The sequence below is a fragment of the Geotrypetes seraphini genome, chromosome 5 (assembly GCF_902459505.1).
Source record: "Geotrypetes seraphini chromosome 5, aGeoSer1.1, whole genome shotgun sequence".
In the NCBI taxonomy this organism is placed as follows: Eukaryota; Metazoa; Chordata; class Amphibia; order Gymnophiona; family Dermophiidae; genus Geotrypetes; species Geotrypetes seraphini.
In genome coordinates, this window is record NC_047088.1 from 27736062 (window position 1) to 27759396 (window position 23335).

The 23335-nt window shown below is 40.8% G+C and overlaps 1 protein-coding gene across 2 annotated transcripts in view; it reads left to right on the forward strand.

The window, feature by feature from the left end:
• The window catches only part of CUL4B (cullin 4B), a 173680-nt gene that overhangs the window by 111517 nt on the left and 38828 nt on the right, over positions 1-23335 (forward strand). For both annotated transcript variants that reach the window (XM_033946652.1, XM_033946654.1), the window contains exons 12-14: positions 1653-1845; positions 11030-11134; positions 15008-15118. In XM_033946652.1, coding sequence (XP_033802543.1) covers positions 1653-1845; positions 11030-11134; positions 15008-15118 — 409 coding nt within the window. The remainder of the gene's footprint in view (positions 1-1652; positions 1846-11029; positions 11135-15007; positions 15119-23335) is intronic.

Sequence of the window (23335 nt, forward strand, 5' to 3'; positions counted from 1 at the left end):
TGCGCGTTGGATCAAGAAGGCTATCTCTTCAGCATATCTTCTTCAAAAGAAACCTGTTCCGGATTTTCTCAAAGCTCATTCCACTCAGTCAGGCGGTCTCTTGGGCTGAGAGTTCACTTGTGCCTCCGGTGGATATTTCTAAAGCTGCGGTTTGGTCTTTTCGCCATTCCTTTGTTTGCCACTACCGTGTGGATGTTCAAGTGCATCAGGATGCGGTGTTTGGTGAGTGTGTTCTTGTAGCAGCCTTTCGGAGGTCCCACCCATGATGGGTACTGCTGTGGTACATCCCATCTATTATGTCCTGTTCTGGAGGGACAATAAAGAAGAAGAAATTAGATTCTTAGCTAAATTCCTCCAGACCGACCCAAACTTCACCCTGTCATTTTGTTTGGCGTTTTTTCTGCGAGTTTTCATTGTCTTGGTTGTTGGGAAACATATTAAGAGCAGCGGCACTTGGTTTGGCTGGTTTAGCTTGCAAACTGTGGGGCGTTGCTGGAAGGTTCTTGTTCTAAGCGGTATTCAACAGTGTGTTCCAGTCCGATTCGGACATTTTCCTTTGTCTTCTCTGTGAGTGTGGAGTTGGTATGTTATTATTCAGCCTAGTTAGTTTCTGCTTGGCTATTCGTCAGACTGATTGTAGATGGGACTGCACATCCCACTTGTACTGCAGCCAAAAGTCAATGTCTCGGTCTCCACCTGCTAGGAGAGGAGCGTAAACCCATCCATTCTGTGCCAGTCTGGAGGGACTAAAAGAAAAAAAATTAGCAGGTAAGAACCTAATTTCTCCTTAGTTTGAGGTCTGCACCCCCCCCAAAAAAAAACAAACAAACCTAGTTTCTTTTCCTTCAGCTGGAATTTTTAACATTTTAAATCTAAACCCAAGACAAGAGCATTGAGCACATCTGTATTTTATAGTGTGTTGTTGCAAGTGTAGTTTTCCACTGGCACTGGAGTAGTGAGTCCAAGGGGAGTTCAGATTGTGGCCACCTTCCTTTGCCGGCAGGATCAATGTCCTCAAAGGCATTAGACCACAGCTGTGACCTTGTGTGGTAGTGCAGTGTGTGGTACTGAGAAGATTCAGGGGTACATATCGAAAAAATCCCATTGTCTCTGGTGTGTAGCATTCCCCCTCTCCCTCTGCCTCCAAAATAAATCCTTGGTATCTGGTGGCATCCCCTCTCTCTTCTGCAGCACCTGACCCCACTTGGTGTATCCTGTTTCCACCTCGCCACCAAAAAAGGAAAAAAATTCCCTTGTATGGTAGACTGACCCCACTTAGTGCAGCCAAGGATGTACCAGTGGGGTCAGGTGCCACTATTTTCCAAGGTTGTGGTGCTGAGGCTGGAGTAAGTTGGCATCATTCCTACCCATTAAAGGTAAGCTCTTTGGGAATACTGGGGGACCAGAGGGGTGAAGTGGGTAAAGGCAGGCCCTGAGAGGGCAGTTTACTCAATCTGCAGTTCTCGTGCTGCTATACCAGAAGTTTAACTAAGCACATTTTAGCAAACATTCCCTGAAGTGTGTTTTATCATTAATATAGAATACAGAAATTTAAAATAATACAGGTAATGCAAAAGCATAGATTAATTGTATGTAACTCTTCTTGTTTTGAAATTTAGCTTTGGTAATTATCTGATCTTTTTCTTTGGCAGGCTTTTGGCAGCACCATAGTAATTAATCCAGAAAAGGATAAGACCATGGTGCAAGAACTGCTGGACTTTAAGGATAAAGTGGACCATGTGATTGATGTTTGTTTTTTGAAGAATGAAAAATTTGTCAATGCCATGAAAGAAGCATTTGAAACCTTCATTAACAAGAGACCAAATAAGCCGGCAGAACTCATTGGTATTCTGTCCTGTCCTGTCAGATTCTTGTTCATAGTGCAGCTACGTTAAACTGACTCAGTAAAAAAGCAATGCATGCCTATCGGGATCCTAACCACCCTTTTATCCTCATCCGGTCACAGTAAGGCTCTGGATATGCTCATGATACAAGGAATTTGATTCCTTTTGTTTAGTATGCGAGATCAAGACTGAGTGCAGTTTATTAAGGTTTATAATTATTCATACAGTACCTCTGTGTATTTAAGAAGAGAGTCAAGGCATGAAATGTTATAGCATAAACTGTGTGTGAGCTGTACTTTTTGTACTGTATTGTGTAAATATTCAAAATGCTATACAGTACAATATTGAACATTACAATATTTAATGTCTGTAAATTAAATGGATTATTTTTATAGTGCAGTGGTTCCCAAACCAGGTTCTGGAGGCACCCCAGCTGGTCAGGTTTTCAGGATATCCACAATGAATATTCATGAGAGAAATGCATGCAGCAGAAGCCGTGTATTCAAATCTTTCTCATGAATATTCATTATAGATATCCTGAAAACCTGAGTGGCTGGATTGCCACCAGGAACAGGTTTGGGGACCACTGATATAGTGAGAGATACGGACCCTGTGCAGAATACACTCAAGGTGCATAAGGTTTTGTTGGCCTGCTATAACAATTGCATCCATTTCAAGATTGAGTATAGAAAGCTTAAATGATGGGATTTAGATACAAGCATAAGACCCAATATGAAATGATTTAATTTTTGAATTATTTAAGCACTTAGTTCACACCTTTTTCCAAGGCGAGTTACATTCAGGTACAAGGGATTTTTCATATAAAAGATTGGCTTTCATATAATAGTGAGTACTTGAGGAAATAGGGTATAGTGACTTGTCCCATGACACAAGGAGTTCTAATGGGGAAGATGGAATTTTGAATTCTGGATTTTAGCCAGGTCATTGCTATCCTTTTTATTTAAACATTAAAAACATAACAGCATACAGAAAGGAATTTGTAGGCTAATTTATGTACATTTTTCATTAAAATCAAAATTACTGTGGTAAATATAAGAGAAACCTTTATTAAATAATAGCAGTGTGTGCTGATACAACTTGTATGGAGCCCTTAACCCTAGAGGTAGCACCTTGCAAATGTTTTTGAAATAAGATATTTATTCAGTCCTCTAATGCTACTAGGTCATCAAGTCAGTGTTTCATAAAATTTACATGCTGACCATCTTCCCCCTTACCTCCATTTTTTTCCAGTATATTTGTACAGTATGGAGCTCCTTTTCAAAACTCAGATGTCCCAAAAACGGCATAAACCAACACTTGAACGTTTTGGCAAGAAAAATGACCCAAGTGCCGATTTTCAAAACCAACTTTTCTGGACATCTTGCTAGGCTTCTTGTCCGCTGAGCATCCAGAGTTCAAGGGGGCGTGTTATGGGCGGGCTTAGCACTTGGACGTCTTGCGGTGATGATCAAACTTTTCCCAAGATGTTCAGGATGCAACTTGGACGTCCAGAGCTAGACCTGTTTTAAAAGTATCTTAAGTGCCAAAAAGGTACCCAAACTGACTAGATGACTACTTGAGGGATTAAGTAATAACCCCCATACTCCTTCAGTTGTCACTGACTCCCTCTCACCCTCCAAAGATATGAATGAAATAGTACATTACCTGTCTCTAGAACAGCAGCACCTGGTATGGGAAAGCCTAGTAAAGCAGCAAGTAGGTTTCTAGAGTAACCTGGTGAGCAGAGTAGTGAACCATAGAGAAGGAGATCCAGGCCCATATCCCACTCTATGGTGGAAAGTGTGAGTCTACTAAAACCCTACTATACTGCTATATAGGTGCCAACTGGTAGACAGGTTTTGGGGGAGTTTTGGCGGGCTCACCATACATTATAAGGGGGTTTTGGAGTGATGTACACCTGGCACCCGTTGTGAAGTTCACAGCAGTGCCCTCTAAGGTGCCCCACTGCTCTGTTGGCATGTCTGTTTGGCCAGTGTAGTATAAATGGTGGCCCCGCATATGTCCAAATTACTTGGTTTTGGGCATTTAGAACTTGGATGTTTTTGTGTTCAAAAATGGCCAAAAACATTAAGCGTCCTAAAATTGGACATCCTGATGGCCAAGACTGCTAAAGAGGCCTTTATCGTGGAAAAAAAGATGAATGGCCATCCAAATCGGTTAGATGCACTATCGAAAATGCCCTTCCATGTATCTATGCCCAAAGTTAACTGGCTATAAAAGTATGAGGGGCCACTGAAAAGTTCTTAGCACAACCAACAAAGTCGAGGCAGTCTCCATCGAGGCCTATATGCTTAGACCAGCAATTTTCCACTTTTTTCATTCTGTATTTTTCCAACAGAGCAAAAAAGTTGAAAATCTCTGGACTAAGTGTATAGCTCTCTGGATGTCCTCATAGTAAGTATTGGAGTCATGCCAGGGAAATGGTTAACTTTTTTAACTGGATAGTGGTCACCTTCTCCAAATAACCTGTTGTCTAGATAAAGAACTTAAACTGATTTATCCTTTTATACCTCATATTTGTGTGGCCCAACACAACTAATTATCTGTCTATCTTATCTGTGTATATCAACTTAACTGGTATTTTATTTCTTAAACAAGAAGATCACTAGAACTATACTGTATATGAAAACAAAAAAAATCAACCAGTATGGATTCCTATGGTAAGATCACTGCAACACCAAAAAAGTGGAGAAAGAGACCTTGGGAAACATGTACCCTCATACTTCAGCTCAAACAAAAGTCATGCAAATTCGGGCATATCGCAATCATTGGTCTCTGAAAAAACTCAACAAAATACAAGAAATAAAGAAATTGTTTCTTTCAGAAATGCAGTTTACTTAATAAACATGAGGGTACTACAGGACCACATAGATCCAAAATAACAAAAATTGGTCCAAACTACAAAAAGCCACGGTTGTTAAAAGTTACAAGAAGGCAGTCCATAGTTCACACACATAAGAGGTTCAATCAGCCAGACTCAACAGCGACCTTGTTTAGCATAAAGCTGTTTCAACAGTCCAGGCAAAGAATTTCGATTTTGCGATCAAATCAAATTTTTATTAAACTTGAAAACTTGAACTTACAAATAAAGAACCAACAAAGAAAATAAAATGTCCTGCTTAGGCTCACCAGCATCTGACAGCCTCCTTCGATCATCTAGCGATTAAATCCTAGTCAAACTTCGAATCAGCTGCACCCAATGTTTCATACCATAGTACAGTGCCATGATCTCATCACGTTGAAAACGCACACCCAATCAGCTATCTCTAAATCAAAATACTTATCAGCAAGGATCCAGTCAATTTTTTTTTTTATGCCGATGGCGCCAAAAATAACTTGTACTTCAAAAAACTTGTGCTTTAAAAAAATAAAATCCCTCGGAAATAAAATGAAAAATCAAAAGCTGCTAGATGACTTGTCAATCGCAGCGACTAAGGAATTTCACAAAAAACAGTTATAAAGTGTGCGAGGCTACTTGACCACAATTTGACATCTCCAGTGCCTCTTTTTGTTGCTTTCTCTATAATGTACCAGAAACATTCACAGCATGCAAAAAGATGCATGCAATATCTGTGCTACAAGTGAAAGCTTGCCTCTCAGTATGAGTTTTTAGCAGAAACACCAACTCTGAACTAAAGGGCTGAATCTAGATGTTACCATAAAATTTATTTTATTTTAAAAATTTCTATACTGTTTAAAACAAAATGGTTTACATAATTTACATACATAATTGTAAAACAAAAACATGATGGAATAAATATGCAAACAATCCTCAGAAATCATAACTACACAATAATACCATAGCTTTGCATAATGAACATAAGCAATGCCTCTGCTGGGTCAGACCTGAGGTCCATAGTGCCCAGCAGTCCGCTCACGCGGCGGTCCAACAGGTCCAGGACCTGTGCAGTAATCCTCTATCTATACCCCTCTATCCCCTTTTCCAGCAGGAAATTGTCCAATCCTTTCTTGAACCCCAGTACTGTACTCTGTCCTATTATGCTCTCTGGAAGCGCATTCCAGGTGTTGGGTAAAGAAGAACTTCCTAGCATTCGTTTTGAATCTGTCCCCTTTCAACTTTTCTGAATGCCCTCTTGTTCTTTTATTATTTGAAAGTTTGAAGAATCTGTCCCTCTCTACTCTCTCTATGCCCTTCATAATCTTGTAAGTCTCTATCACAGGGATCTCAAAGTCCCTCCTTGAGGGCTGCAATCCAGTCGGGTTCTTCAGTTTCCGGAATAGGCGTTCATGGGGCACCTTGTCAAAGGCTTTTTGGAAATCTAGACATATGATGTCTATGGGGTCTCCTTTGTCCATCCGTTTGTTAATTCCTTTGAAGAAGTGCAATAAGTTCGTTAGGCACGATCTCACCTTGCAGAAACCATGTTGGCTGGTTATCAGAAGTTCGTTTCTTTCAAAATGTTCATTGATGTTTTCTTTTATCAGTGCTTCCGCCATTTTCCCTGGAACCGAAGTCAGACTCGCCAGTCTGTAGTTTCCCGGGTCACCTCGTGATCCCTTTTTAAAGATGGGCGTAACGTTGGCTTCTTCCAGTCCTCCGGGATCATGTCTGTTTTCAGGGATAGATTGCAAATTTGCTGTAGTAGTTCCGCTATCTCCTCTTTTAGTTTCTTCAGAACCCTTGGATGGATTCCGGCCGGACCCGGGGATCATGAATAGTTCATCAACTCTGCCAAAGAGAAAAATAATTGGCTAGGGAAAGGCATCTACAAATAACTGTATCTTAAGTAATTTTCTAAACATGCCCCTTTCATGACAATTTCATATCTGATCCACCAGGGAGTTCCATATCTTAACTCCTGCACAACAAAAAGCCTTGGTTGGATGAACAAACCTGTCTGCTTCTAGCATAATGGTGTACATAGAACATTGTCCACACCTTCTATGTCCACTTCTTCTTCACTCATGAACATAGGTTTGGTCCATACATCTGATTTACACAAAAGATCCCTTAGATTACAATTACGTGAAAAACAAAACATCAGTTGCTTATCTTGAAAACATTGAGATGAAAGTATTTGAAAATGTTTTCTGATCATATGAGACAACATCATAGAACTTGAAGAATATTTCATTCCATACACCATAACCAGGTTAGAATACTGATGTACAGATTCAGACAGGGCCCATTTGAGCCCTATCTACAGCCCTCTTTGGATAACATCTACCCAGCAATTTATCATGCAAAATCTCAGAGAATCTCAAATATTCCTGAGAGGAATCAGATTCATCTGTGTTGGAGAAATTACGAAAAAGGAAGACTAGTTTCAAATTGGGGGGTGCATAAATCAGTTGATTTAACGTGTAGAAGTGCAAAACCTACCCCCACTTAGTTACATTAACATCCAAAAAAGAAATGGTAGAAATCTGACAGTTGAATTCAAACAATAGACTCATAACAGGCATTTAAATAGGCAAAAATTTGTAAGAAAACATCCTTTGACCCCTGCCAGATGACAAAAATGTTATTGATGTAATACCACCAACATTTCAGATATTGAGCCCACAGTAGAATACACTCATCTTTCTTCAAAGGATTCCATGAATAAAATAGAAGCCCCCATCGCTATACCAGAAATTTGTTGATAAAAATTTAATCAGCAAAAATGAAATAATTGTAAGTCGTAGCAATATCCATCAACTCAACCAAAAATTCAGTAGGTATTGCATGTGGCTGAGAGGATGAATCAAGATGTTCTGTTACCACAGCCAGTGCTTCATTCTGACAAATTCTTGTGTAAAGGGAACAAATATCAAGCATTTTCAAAAAACAATTATCCAAAACCTCTGTCATCTCTGATAATTGTAAAAAATGTTTTGTATCCTTAATGAAAGATTTATTAATAGACACCAATGGTTGGTTGTAGAAAGGTGTCAATATATTTACAAGACCTTTCTAATGAATCCCAAGCTGACACAATTAGGTGGCCTGGAGTATGTCATACTGACTTAAGGATTGGCCTCTTAGAATTGGCCTGGTGTGTGCAAATTTTTTTCATGAGTGACAAGTATTTTGTGGAGTTTTTTTCAGAGACTAATAATGTGTTATGCTTCAATATGCATAACTTTTGTTTGTGCTGAAATATGAAAGTACGTGTTTTCTGAGGTCCCTTTCTACTACTATTACTGTTCTATAGCACTACCAGACGTACACAGCACTGTACATTTCTCCCTCCGTATTCGTGGTTTCAGCAATTGCGGTTTCGATTATTCGCGATTTTTAGCTTGCTGTCTCCTCCCCCCAAATTATGTCAGCTTGCATAGCAAAATCGCTGATTCCAAGCGTTTACTGAGAAAATTGCTGATTCCCACCACTTTCTTACCATGTTTTGCCTCTCCTTCAGGAACATGTCAGGTCTCCCACCATGTTATTCGCGGTTTCACCATATTCATGATGGTTTTTAATAGAAAACAGCGAATAACATATGAAAAAGTTATTCACGGTTTTTCTGTATTTGTGGGTCTGTTAATCCCCCATCACAGCGAATACGGATGGAGAAGTGTACAGAGTCGCAAAGAAGGCGGCCCCTGCTTGAAAGAACTTACAATCTAAACAGCCAAGACAGACAAACAGGATGTCGTGGATAAAGTTAAGGGAACGGTTAATCTGCTGGCTGGGTTGGAGATCAATGGGGAGTAGAGTTATGGATTGAAGGTTATATCAAAAAAGTGGGTTTTCAGTCTGCTTTTAAACAGGGAAGGGGCTTGGTGGACAAACTTGGGTAATTTATTCCTGACATAGAGGCAGCTAGATGAAAGGAACAAAGTGTGGAATTGGCAGTTGAGGAGAAGGGTACAGCTAAGAGTAGTTGATCTGAGGAACGGAGTTCTCTGGGAGGTGTGTAAGGAGAAAGAAGAGAGTGAGATATTAAAGGGCAGCAGAATGAACACACTTTTAGGTCAGCAAAAGGAGCTTGAATTGTATGCGAAGGCAGATAATAATAACAGTTTATATACCGCAGGACCGTGAAGTTCTATGCGGTTTACAATGGTTAGAAAGATGCTACAGATTGAGTGGAACTTACATAGTTGGAGATTAGTGGCTAACAGTTTAAGATATCAGTTGTTATGGGAGAGATTAAGATGGAAGATTGTGATGGGAGAGATTGGGAGCCAGCAAAGTGATTTAAGGATAGGGGTGACATGAGTGTAGCGAGGTTGGTAGAAGATGAGTCGTGCAGCAGTTTTGCACAAATTGCAAGGGGGAGAGGTGGCACTGCGGGAGTAGATTGAAGTAATCTTAAGCGTGAGGTTATGAAAATGTGGACAAAGGTTCGGGTTGTGTGCTCAGAGAGGAAGGGGTGAATTTTGGTGATGTTGTAGAGAGAGAGAGAGAAGCGACAGGCCTTAGCAGTTTGTTAGATGTGTATAGAAAATGAGAGATCAGAATTGTAGACGACTCCAAGGTTACGAGCAGAGGAGATTGGAACAATTACAGTATTATTTACCAAGATAGAGGAGGAGGAGCAGAGGGTTTAGGAGGAAAGAGGAGCAGCTTCGTTTTGAACATGTTTAGTTTCAGTTGATGGCAGGTCATCCAGGCAGTAATGGTAGCCAAAACGGGCAGAGACACTTTTTTGGACTTTAGGTGAAATTTTGGGTATAGAGAAGTAGATCTGGGCTATAGGTCGTCAGCATATAGGTGATACTGGAAGCCATGGGAAAAGATCAGGGCACTGTGGGATGAGGTGAAGAGAGAGAAGAGGTCCTAAGACAGAATTCTGGGGTACTCCAACAGAAGAGGACCCACCAACACATACACTAAAGGTGTGATGGGAGAGGTAGGAGGCAAACCATTAGAGGACAGATTCACGGAATCCAAGCGAGGTTAGTTGTGATTAACAGTATCAAAGGCAGCAGACAGGTCAAGAAGGATGAGGTTCGAGTAAAGGCCCTTAGATCTGGCCATGAACAAGTCACTGTAGACTTTGGTGAGGTCAGTATCTGGAGTGTTGGGCGCGAAAGCCAGCTTGTAGAGAATCAAGAATCTGTCGAGTTGAAAGGAGAACAGCACACTCAAGTAGCTTGGATAGGAATGGAAGGGTGATAGTTGGATGGACAGGTGGGTTCCAGTGAGGGTCTTTTGAGAAACGGCTTAGCCAGCGCATATTTGAAGGCAGCGGGGACAGCTGCTTTGGAAAAGGATAGGCTGAGAATATGACAGACGGGAGGGACAATAGTATGTGAGATGGGGTCAAGTAGAGGGGTGGGAATAGGGTCTGAGGGGCATGTAGTAGGCTTGGCTGAAGACACAAGTTGAGCAGTTTCTTCCTATGATTTCAGAGAAGGAAGAATTCAGCGGTAGTTGAGGGAGGGTCGAGAGGGTTGGACCAGACAAGGGGAGCTTCCTGAGTTGTTTTGGTGAAGGATGAAGGGGTGGTGTGAGTTTGAAGTTTGGGAGAGTTTAATGGTGGGTAAGGGATAAGGATGTGACTTTGTAGTGAATTCAAGGGCGATCATGTGGACCTTGTCATGGAAATAATCAGCCATAGTCTTGGGGAGAGAGAGAAGGAGGAGTTTGATGTGGGGGGCGCTTTGAGGAGGGAGTTCAGCATAGCAAAGAGATGACGGGGGTTGGAAGAAAGGGAGTTACTTGGATTTAGTAGTCTTGTTTGACTCTTGTAAGCACCAAATTTAAAGGAGGTCAGCATAAATTAAAAGTGAAAGTCAGTCTGTGTGTGAGATTTGAGGCTAAGGTACTCAGCACAGCAGGTACTACTTTTTGGGTGTTGCATTGATCTTATCATAGGGGCCCATAATGTTTGATTTTTTTTGTTGTTGTTTTATTTTCTTATTCTTAAAACATCTAGTTACAGATAATTGGATTAATTATTTGATTAAATCTAACCTGATAAGGTGCCAATGAATACTGGCTTTGTGTATTATAATAATAATAATAATAATTTATTTCTTATATACCGCTATACCGTGAAGTTCGAAGCGGTTTATATGTATGTATATATGTATATATATGTTTGTGTGAATCTTTACTTGGCATAGATTATAGTGATCCCTTGTCAGCCAGTGTAACACATTCACAATTTAGTTGTTTAATGCAGAGAAACCAATCTTGGTAGCAAACTGTAGAAATGTGCATATTCAAATCTTCAAGGGATTTTTCATTTTTGTTTTTTTGCATGTAGCAAAATATGTGGATTCAAAACTTCGTGCAGGTAACAAAGAAGCTACTGATGAAGAACTTGAAAAAATGCTGGATAAAATTATGATTATATTTAGGTTCATTTATGGTAAGTTGAAATACTGCCGCTTTTGTGGTCACAGAATTTAAAATTGTAAACGTATTCATCAGTTGGCATGTGGGAATTCACAACTGCTTTTTGCTATGTGTTTATGCAATTAATTGGTCAAAAATCATCAGACCAGCAGCACAATTAGCTATTGGCTGGGTTAAGTGGTTAAGAAGCAGACTGAGGTGTTTAATGGAAATATTAGCTGTATATTTTGTTTTATACTGGTTTTTTGGGTGGTTTTATCTTATGATTGGAGTTTTTTGGAATCCACTTGGGTGCAAGCGGAATATAATTTTTTTTAAAATAAATAAACTTTGTCTAAAGTCTGAAACTGGATTCTAAAACAAAGCTCAAAACAAATCCTAAATTAAAATGTTGTATGTACTGATCTATTCTGTCTTTATTAGAAAAGGGCAGGATAGAAATGGAATAGTAAAACAGTTCCTGCAGTTGTAATGTGTGTGTATTTTTTGTTATTTTAAGAGACCCTTTAAGGAAAACAGTGATTAAAGGTGCTTCCTTGATGAACTGTTGCTAAGATTCAGATTTATTGATGGCAACTCCAGTAGTTGGAACTTAAGGAGACTGCCAGGTGGACTATGGTCTCTCTCAATGCTCCATCTAAGGATTGGCCTGGTGTGTGTAAATTTTTTTTTTCATGAGAGCAACAAGTTCTAAAAACCAAGTTTTCCAGATTTGCAAGTATTTTTGTGAGCAACCATGTAAAATCTATGAGCGACCCTCCTAGAATGTATGAGCGATTGCACAGGTGCTCAGCTTAGAGCAGAGGTGCCCAATATGTCAATCGCAATTGACCGGTAGAACTCAAAGGTAACTCAAGTCGATCGTGGAGCCCATCCCGGGCTCTGTGATAGACTCGCGTTGCCTTCGCGATCTACCGGGCCGATCAGCCTTCCTCTCCCCGACGTGCCCCACCACCGCCCCAAGCTTACCCTGAAGAAGCGTTCTCTCCGACATCAATTCTGACGTCGGAGAGGAAGTTCCAGGCCAGCCAATCGCTGCCTGGCTGGCCCAGAACTTCCTCTCCAATGGCAGAATTGACGTTAGGGAGAAGGCTGCTGGCCTGTTGCAGCATCGGGAAAACAAAGAGAACTTGGCAACGGTGGTTTCTGCGGTGGCTTGGGGGCCCAGAAGTCAGCGGTGTTCCCAGAAGTCGGCAGTGTCTTGGGGGTCTGTTCCCAGACAGCCCCAGCAGTGTATTGGGGAGGCAGAGCAGGGAGACAGAAAAGACAGGGAGGCAGAGCATGAAGACAAAGAAAGGGGGGCAGGGAGATAGAAAGAAAGTAAGAAAGGGGTAGGGAGACAGAAAGAAAGAAAGAAAGGGGAGGAGGCAGGGAGAGAGGAAGAAAAAGTTGGATTCATGGAAGGACAGAGATGTTGGTTGGGGAATGGAATGTGGTCTGGAGGAGACAAAGCATGCAGGAGGCAGAAGAAAGGGAATAAATATTGGATGCATAGTCAGAAGAAGAAAGTGTAACCAGAGACTCATGAAATCACAACAAAGGTAGGAAAAATGATTTTATTTTCAATTTAGTGATCAAAATGTGTCTGTTTTGAGAATTTATATCTGATGTCTATATTTTGCACTATGGCCCCCTTTTTACTAAACCGCAGTAGCATATTTTAGCGCAAGGAGCCTACGAGCGTCAAGAGCAGTGTGGGGCATTCAGCGCAGCTCCCTGCGCTAAAAGCTCCTATCGTGGTTTAGTAAAAAGGTAGGGGGGTATATTTTGTCTATTTTTGTATAGTTGTTACTGAGGTGACATTGCATATTTCAAAGTCATCTGCCTTGACCTTTTTGGAAAAAAAAACCCCGAATATAAATAATTAAAATTTTCTCTGCGTACAGTGTGCTTTGTGGTTTTTTAAAATTTTATTTTATTGTTGGTAGATCATTTTGACTTGGTCATTTTAAAAGTAGCTCGCAAGCCAAAAAAGTGTGGGCACCCCTGGCTTAGGGGGAACATAGGTCTCTGTCCCAGAAATGAAAAAGAAAGACCATAATCAAATATTTTTATATCACATTCATTGCTAGTTTAATCATGAATTGATAATGAGTGTGACTGTTGGGCAGACTGGATAGACCATGCAGGTCTTTCATCTATCGTCATTTATTATGTTATTATATTTTTATTTTATGTTTAAATTGTGTTTAAATTTGCAAGAAGTTCAACAAACGTCAACTGTAACAATCACAAGTGGCTTAACAACAGAAGTCGGCAGATACTAGAAATTACTAATCCAGAAATTGGCAAATACTAGATTACTAATCCAGAAATTGCAAATAAAGGCCAGTATTAGACACATAACACAACACTTTTTTAAATTAAATTTCTTAAAATGTTACAACATTCAAAGTAATTGCAAGAAAATCTTATACAAAATCTGAAATATTCAACCAACATATTTAGCATTGTAGCCCACATTATGCAGGACCATTTGAGTAAACATTTCCAAAATAAAATTAAGTTGAATTTCCAGAAGCAAAAACATTTTCCTTTATTACCTCCAAAACCCAATTAAGTACATATTTTAAGGTGCTTTTACTGTGAAGAAAATGTTCCAAAAAGAATTATTTCCACACAAGGAAATATTAAAAAGAAAGTGCTTCTTATCTCTAAAATCTTAGGCTTCAGTTATAGGAAGGCCTTATGCCTCAAATGATATAGATATAGATATTGGCTGCCCACAAAAAAATATCATTTTTTTATTTTTTTTTTCCCCCCCAAGATCAACATCTTTTTTTTCAGAGGAAATTAGAGACCAACAACGTTGCTCTTTTCACTATATTCTGTGAAGATTCCAAAAAATTAGGCAAATCCAGACTATCTGGAGAACTTAACACATCTACTTCACCTTTTACTTTTTTTGTAATCTCACTTTCTTAGAAATATAAGCATTCTTACCGCCCATATCTCCAAAATTCAAGAGCAATATCTCCTTAAAATATATTTTAAGCATTTCAAGAAGAGAGAGAAAATGAATAATAGAAAATAACTCGACATTTTTTACAAATATTTTCATTAACTCCCTGGCTGCCCTCACCGACTCATTTTATTTATTTTTTTATATACCAGCTATCCCTAAACAGACTTTTTTTTTCCTTAATAAGAATCTATAGTTATTTGCATAGGCAAATAATTTTCAGATTTTTCATACTTTTATCCCATATTGGGTGGTGCTTCAGTTTTTCTCACACTTTCACAGTTGCACATCAAAGCTGCAAAATATTGGAAAAATTTACTAGATCATGTAACTTCAGCGAGTAATTATAAAAGTTTTTTTTTAAGTGTTCTGAAAACTTATTTGTTTAGTGAATGTGTTAAAAGAAAGGTGAATTCACCCTCCCCCCCTTTACAAAGCTGCATTAGGCTTTCTTATTGCCAGCCACAGTGATATTAGTTCCGATGCTCATAGAGTTCCTGTGAGTGTCGGAGCTATTACCACCGCGGGCAGCGATTTAAAAAAAAAAAAATAAACTAACACAGCTACAATGAACTTTTAAAATATTTGCGGTATATAGATAAATGTTGTATTGTATTCATTTTTATTTTAACATGCATTAGAACTTCCAAATGGAAGAAATCAATTGCACACGTTAGTGTATTGATTTTTGACACTGCACTGTTGAACCTAATGAATGCATATTCATAGAAATTAAAAAATCAAAAAGCCTCTTGAGTTTTCTGTACTTTCTGTTGATTTTGTCCCTGGTTCACCCCAATTATTTGATTACTGTTGTCTTGTTTTAGTGATTCAGCTGTGTATGGGGGGGTTAGCCAATAACTAATCTGCTTTTAAAACATTTTTCATACATCAAATGAATTTGAAATCTTTTTTTCATTGCAGGAAAAGATGTATTTGAAGCCTTCTATAAGAAAGACTTGGCAAAACGACTATTAGTTGGGAAAAGTGCCTCTGTAGATGCTGAAAAATCTATGCTTTCCAAACTTAAACATGGTAAGGCTAATGTATATCAGTAAATGAAAATGAAGCTGATAGTTTTTGAAAATAAGCTACAAATTGTGTTGGTCCTGCTTTTTAAGCCATGTACTAAATAGGGGTAAGAGAAAATTAAGCCATCAGATTATTTAAATGCAAATTTTCTTCTGCTTAACTAGTCTGTAGTAAAGACATAAGATTCTGTACCATAGCTATTCCTTTCCCTTAGTCGCGAACTTTGCAAAACGGTGTCCCTCAAAACTTCCAACTCCTCCCTTTTAGCACTGGAGGACAGCTCCCTCTTCAGTTTTTCCTTTTGCAAGCGAACTCAGAAGGTGTGTTCTGCTCTGCTCTGCTTTCTTTTATTATTTTCAGGTATTTTTGCCATCAGTTTTCAATTTTCTTGCCTGGCTTCAGTGCTCGGAGGTCCCCTTATTGGGCTTACTCTACCAGGGAAAGGAAGCAGTCCCACATGGACAGACTGCTGCTCCCAGACCAATCTCTTTGAGTACCAGCTTGCTTTTGTTTGTTTATTATGAATTTGATATACATCTCTGGCATTGACTGATCTAAGCAATTTACAAATAAAGGAAAGTACATAAAATTAAAAATGGAAAGGAACTCCATAAATTAGATAGACAAATAGAAAAATAGAATAATTTTGACATCAAATCGATCACAATTTTAAAAATCTGCACAGAAAAACTAGTAGAGGCCTTACATTGTCAAATAGTTTTGTGGCAAAATAACGGGAGGGGAAAATTCCTCAAAGTAGTTGAAGTGGTTGAAGTAGAAAGTTTTTTATTTTGCCTTAAATATTTTAAAACTAAGCTCACTTTGGATGTCTAACAGAAGATTATTCCATATAGAGAAAGCTAAAAGGAAGAAGGCTCTGTTTCCGATAACTGCCCAATGAGCTACAGAGCGTTCTATGCAGGGTTCTTCCCCCTGGGAACTTGTTTGCCTGCTGTCAGAGGCTTGAGCGGAGGCTGTGGGATTCCTGTGTAACAACTCTCTAGGTATCAGGGTGCCAGCTGCAAAATTTCTCCCCCCCCCCCCAAAAAAAAAAAAAAGTGTTGCATAGATTGTCAGGGTGGCGTCCGTGTTCTGGGTCCGTTCATCCGGCGGCCAGAAGATCTCCAATGGTAGACTTCTTTCTGGCATTTTCTGAGGCAGAAATTCTTTCCCTGCAAGGCAGGCTGCTATAAGCTGACAGGCACCAGAAGTCACCGTGAGGACTCACATTATTCCCTATGGGGAAAATCAGGAGGGTCTGAAAAAGCCAGTTTCGAGGGTTTCTGGGGTTATTGTCAGGTTTCCCCCACCTCCAAAATCCCTTTTTTTGACATTTTTTTAAAATATTTCTGTTAAGCTCCTACAGGCCAGTTTTGGTGCAAATTTTCTGATGACGACCATCTTGGATTTTTAGCAGTTTTGTTCCCCCCCTCCCCCAAGTGCTTTTTTTGTCTGCTTCAGAATCACTCATTTTGCGTAGGGGTCAATCTGTAATGGATGCCCCAGGCCAGTCTAACACCAATTCCTGTATTTTTTTTTTTTTTTTTGTGCAGATTACCAGCTGAGGAGCAGCCGTATTCTGTGTGGCGTGGGAGGAAGGGGAGGGAGTTTCTGGCTAAGACTCTCTTCAGTCCTCCAGGGCAATAGAACCCTAGAAAGCCTGGTCTGCAGGGAAGAGATCCTGTTCAGAGGCCACACGCAATGAGGGGGTGAAATGGAAGTGCTTGGTGGCAGAGGAGGCCTTTTTTCCCCAGTCGGGGGTCTTGCAGGGGTCCTTGGGAGGCTTTTCTGATTTTATCAGTCTTTTGTGGAAAGCCTACTTAACGGGCCCAGGAAGCGCTGCACTGCCTGTGAGCGTACCGGCTCTACTTCTGGGGTCTCCATGTCCCAAGCAGGCATAGAAACATAGAAGATGACGGCAGATAAGGGTCTTAGCCCATCAGGTCTGCCCACTCTACTGATGCCCACTCTACTGACATCATGGCCACTGCCAAGAACAAGAAGGCAGATAGCTTCTACAGTCGAAGAGCCGAGCACGGAAGAGGAGGGCTAGATATTCTCATTCATTCCTGGCTCACCGAGCTCCTGCTCTGTTTCCACCACCTGCTCTGTTTCCACCATGGGCCATGGTGTGCAGAATCATCCATAGGATAGTGAGCCACCAGGGGCTGGTGATCCTGGTGGCTCCAGGCTGGCCCCATTGGCCTTGATATGTGGATCTGGCACTCCTCTAGAGAGGCAGATCTCTCAGGCTACCAGTTCATCCTGGCCTCATCAACCAGGGTACAGTTCCTATGGAGAATCCAGAGCACTTTGTTCTTATGGCATGGCTTTTGCGTGCATGACCCTAACTCGGGTTACTTGGAGGTGGTTATAACTCTTCTTAGAACAAAGAAGCCTGCAATGTTTGGCTTTTGCAAAGACCTGGAAGTATTTCTAGTTATGGTGCACCAAGGAGCAGATAGAGCATGAGAAGTCTCCCATCTTGGTGATTTCTAGCATTCCTGCAAGTCAGTCGAGAAAAGGGCCTAGCAGTTTTATCCCTCAAGGTACAAATAGCCAGCCTCTCATGCTTTAGGGCTCAGAGAGGTATGCAGTCTCGGGTGTCTTACCCATATGTCGCTCAGATTTTGAGGAGGCACTCAGATTGTGTCCTCCACTGCGTAGTCCAATCCCTTCTTGTTCTGAAGGGCCTATCTTGGGTTCCATATGAGCACCTGCCAGATGTGTCCCTCTTGGATTTTATGGTTAAGACGGTTTGTTTTTGGTTGCCTTAGTCTTGGTAAGTCGGATCTCAGATCTCCTGTTGAGAGCCCTTCCTTAGGTTTACGGAGTCTGGTGTTTCATCTTTCTATCGAAGATGGTCTCTGCCTTTTATGTCAGTTAGAAAATTCGTTTGTCTGCCTGTCACCGTGCGGGTTTGGCGAAACAGGACAGAATTTTGCAGAGGTTGAATGTGCATAGAATCCTCCTCCACTACCTGGAGAGGACTAATTATTTCCGGCTTGCTGATCAGCCGATTGAGACAAGGCAAGCCAGCTTCCAAGGCTTCGATTGCTAAATGGATTCGCATGACAATTTCATCTTCCTGCATTGCCTGCAGTAACAGCCCCCTATCTCAATTGCAGCAAGTTCAAATAGATATGTGGCTGCTTCCTGGGCGGTGCCCCAGGCTGTTTCGCCTGATAAAATTTGTAGAGCAGTTACAAGGTTCTACAGAGTGGATATGGCAGCCTGAGAGAATGCCGCATTTCGGTCCTCAGTGCTGTGGGCAGGCTCATTTGTCTCTTCTAAACCAACAGGCACTGCTTTGGTATGTTGGCCATGGTACAGAATCCTATGTCTGAATGAAAGATTAGGCTCTTAACCTTGCTAATCTTCTTTTTATTAGAAGACATAAGAGGTCTGACAATTAAGTTCGTGAACTTGCCTCCGTGCGCCTATATTGGCAGCACTGTACAAATAACACGGTAATGCTTTATAACCTTAGTATACCAGTGTCTCACAGCTGTGTTCATGTCGATGTGTGGTAGTGTCTTGCTGAGTGGTGTTTATTATTGTTGTGTTTCTGTGTGCTGTCGTGAGAATGTCTGAGCTTGAATTAGAGCAAAGAACAAACATTAGCCCCCTCTTCTATTAAACTGCTCCCAACGCTCATAGGAACTCTATGATCGTCGGAAGCATTATAGCGCGGGCCATTCAGCGCGGCTCACCACGCTATAAACTTCTAACGCAGTTTAATAGAAGATGGAGTAAATTTCTTAAACTTGACGAGTGGAAGTGTTATCAGGGACATGTTAGTCCAAGTTTATGGGGATAATGCCATGAAGAAAACAGCAATGTACAAATGGATTAAACTTTTTTCTGAGGGGAGAGAAAGCTCACTGATGATGATAGGTCAGGGCGACAAGTAACGAGCAGAACTGATGAAAACATTGCAAAAATTTGTTGAATTGTGCATCAAAATCATCGGCTGACTGTGAGAAGCATAGCAGACCAAGTAAACATTGATAGAGAAACAGGAAAATCTTAACTGAAAATCTTGGCATGAGAAAGGTGTGTATAAAATTGGTCCCGAAGGAGCTCGCCGATGAACAAAAGCAATGGAGAATGTTTGGCAAGACCTTTTTGAGAGGCAAGACAATGTTTTGGACCATGATATCACCGGTGATGAAACGTGAGTGTACCAATATGACCCTGAAACAATGTGAAAGTGCACAATGGAAGTCAGCAAATCCTACACGACCAGAAATGTTCCGCCAGTCCAAATCAAGCGTCAAAACGATGTTGCTAACTTTTTTTGATATCAGAGGGATTGTTCATTATGAATTTGTACCAACTGGACAAACAACCAAGTTTTACTATTTGGAAGTGCTGAAAAGGCTGCATGAAAAAGTTAAACAACGTCTTTACACGGGAGGGCAAGATGGCAATTGAGCAGGATGTGTAGCTGAGAGCTGATCTGCGAGGTTTTATTTCCTGAACTACTGCCTAAAAACTTATTTCCTCAATTCCCAAAAGAATAGAGAGGCAGAGGGTGATCCCTCCAACTGTTCCTGCTACCTCATCTCCACATCAGACTGTAATAACACTGTATACAGTCAATCCAGTAATGTCGGACGTGTCTGCTGTGTTGAGAAGAGCATAGCTTGGATGACGAGTTATCATTGAGTCCGGGAGGACCCAATACACCCCCAATTCCCAGAGAGGTCGCTGTGGATCAGGCACCCATGAAGAGCCCTTGGAATATGGCTAGAGAGGAGCGAGTTGACCCTGCGATTGACCTGGAAGAGCAGATGTCTCCGACTCCAGTGGTGACATCACTGCATGTTGGGTGTTTTTCACCAGTGAGATTGAGCGGTGGTGAGGGAGAGGGAATTCGGTGCCTGGCTATTGGTGAAGGAGCCGATGGAAATTGGGCACTTGTGTCCTGCCTCAGGCCGATCGAGAGACCATGGGCAGTCATGCTGGATTCACTCTGGAACACGATTGAAAACCCATACTCAGTATGTACAAATTTTTGTGTTAAGTTACTCTAAATCTAGCCACCAAGGTAAACCATCTTGAGGCAGTAACTCAACAAGTTTCAAGTTTATTAGGATTTTATATACCGCCTATCAAGGTTATCTAAGCGGTTTTACAATCAGGTACTCAAGCATTTTCCCTCAACATACAACAGAATTGGCTAAGGAAGAGAAACTTTCGACTGAGAAGAAAAGTTTAGTAACTCAACAGATAGCAGATGAGTTGTTAATTTTGAGAAAAATTGAGAATTTGGAAAATCAAAATAGAAGCTTGAATTTGAGAATCTTGTATTTTCTCCTCAATAACTTTTCAAAAATTTCATGACTTCAACTTTAAAGATTTCTGAATCTGACATTCCCCCTTTACAGTATGTTTCATCGCTTTTTAAGCTATAGCTCCAATGAATGTTAATGGATCTTTCTTTGTGATGTAATTATATAAACCGATTCAAGCTCCTATTTTTAAGAGATGATTCAGTATATAAAACTAAAAATTATAAAACTAAAAATTCGATTAGAGGATTATTATTTGAAAAGAACACAGAAAGATTCAGATGTGGATAAGAAGGAAGTTGATTTATCTGCTTTGTTGGAGTCATTAGAGGGAACTTTCTGGGCGAGCAACATTATTATTTCACGGGGTGGAAGGGGACGTGCACAGATGGATCAAAAATTGGCTGGCGGACAGGAAGCAGATGGTAGGAGTAAAGGGGCACTACTCTGACTGGATAGGGGTCACAACTTAAGTGGTGTTCCGCAGGGGTCAGTGCTGGGACCACTGTTGTTCAATATATTTATTAATGATCTAGAAACGAGGACAAAGTGCGAAGTTATCAAGTTCGCGGATGACACAAAACTCTCCAGAACGGTCAGAACTGTTGAGGAATGCAAAGACCTGCAGAGCGACCTGAACAAACTGAGTGAGTGGGCAAAAAAATGGCAGATGAGCTTCAATGTGGAGAAATGTAAGGTCTTACACATAGGGAAGGGGAACTCCAGGTACAGCTATACGATGGGAGGGAGGGTACTCGGGGAAGGCAGCCAAGAAAAAGATCTGGGGGTATTGGTGGATAACACAATGAAGCCGGAGGCGCAATGTGTAGCGGCCTCAAAAAAAGCAAGCAGAATGCTGGGCATTATCAAAAAGGGTATCACTACCAGAACAAAGGAAGTTATCCTGCCACTGTATCGAGCAATGGTGTGCCCACATCTGGAATACTGCGTCCAATACTGGTCGCCATACCTCAAGAAGGACATGGCAATACTCGAGAGGGTCCAGAGGAGAGCAACGAGGATGGTAAAGGGTATGGAGAACCTCTCATATGCCGAACGGTTAGACAGGCTGGGGCTCTTTACCCTGGAAAAGCGGAGACTGAGAGGGGACATAATACAGACTTATAAAATCATGAAAGGCATAGAGAAGGTGGAGAGGGACAGATTCTTTAAACTAGCAGGGGCAACTAAAACAAGAGGTCACTCAGAAAAACTGAGAGGAGACAGATTCAAAACGAATGCAAGAAAGTTCTTCTTCACTCAACGGGTGGTAGACACCTGGAACGCGCTTCCCGGAGAGGTGATAAGCCAGAGTACAATTCTGGGGTTCAAAAAGGGACTGGATGACTTCCTGGAAGCGAAGGGAATAACGGGGTACAGATAGAGGTTTACCTCACAGGACACTGAGCAAATAGGGTATGGACTTTTTAGATTAGGTAGGGAACATTTTCAGGTCATGGACCTGGAGGGCCGCCGCGGGAGCGGACTGCCGGGCGCGATGGACCCCTGGTCTGACCCGGCAGAGGCAATGCTTATGTTCTTATGTCTCTCTCGTGTTTTACCAAGATAAAGAGATGGTGTTGAAATTATATTATAATCTTAAACAAGTCTCCTTTTTAGGAGAAAGGATATACATTTTTCCTGCTGTCTCAAAATGGACACAAGCTCAAATGAAAGAATTTCTTACATGTCGCAAAAATGTTATTTCTTTAGGTGCAGAATACCAATTGAGATTTCCTTGTAAATTCTTTATTTTTTTATCAGGATAATAGGTTTATATATTTTTTTTATCCTGTTCAATTGCGGTTTTTCTTGGAGGGTAAAGGGATTTTGATAGCAACCTAGGATAAACCATTGTAATTTGTATCCATTATTTAGAAATTTGGATTGTATCTGCTCTATTTCCTGTTGTTTGATTTAAGTATTTCCATTTCCCATGGAATTCTCCTTGTCCCTCCACTCCCTCTCCTCCTGTTGTGGATTATAAGTAATAATATATTTTCCTTTGTAATTCTTGTCAGTGGAATTTGGCAATATTTGAATATTTCATGTATTTCCTTTCAAAGTTTATACTTTGGATTACTGAAATGATTAATAAAGAATTTTTTAAGAAAAAGTTAAGACGTAAACGACCTGAACTTTTCGCCAACAACTCGTGGCTCTTGCATCATGACAATGCACCAGCTCACATGGGGTCTGTTAGGGAGTTTTTAGCCAGAAAACAAATAACTGTATTGGAACACCCTCTCTACTCACCTGATCTGGCCCCCAATGACTTTTTTTTCTTTACTCGAAGATAAAGGAAATATTGAAAGGAAGACATTTGATGACATTCAGGACATCAAGGGTAGTACGACAGCTTTGATGGGCATTCCAAATAAAAGAGTTCCAAAATTGCTTTGAAGGGTGGACTAGGCGCTGGCATCTGTGCATAGCTTCCCAAGGGGAGTACTTCGAAGGTGACCGTAGTGATATTCAACAATGAGGTATGTAACACTTTTTTGGGATGAGTTTGCAAACTTAATTGTCATACCTCTATAGGATTATGTACGGCCCACCCTGTGCAGACTTTAGATTTGCTTGATTCCTGCCTCGGACGTTGCCAGTGTCTGTCTCAGGACATCTTCTCTTGTATCTAAGATATAGCAGAGTCAAAACTACAGGAACTTGAGGACTCCTATTCCTTTTCTCTTTTTGGGGGGGGGGGGATATGGCTCCTACTAGTTACAATTAGCAGGTTGGTTCCAAGCTACAATGCTTTGTTGTTCAATGTTAATTGTTATTAATCATTGTTTTCTTATAAGTTACAGAGCTGAACAGAATGTGGTTTGTTGCCAGGGAAGTTCCCTATGCCCCTTCTGTTTCACTGAAGATCAATTGCTTTGGTACTAACTCAAGAGGGAGCTGTTCTCCAGTGCTAAAG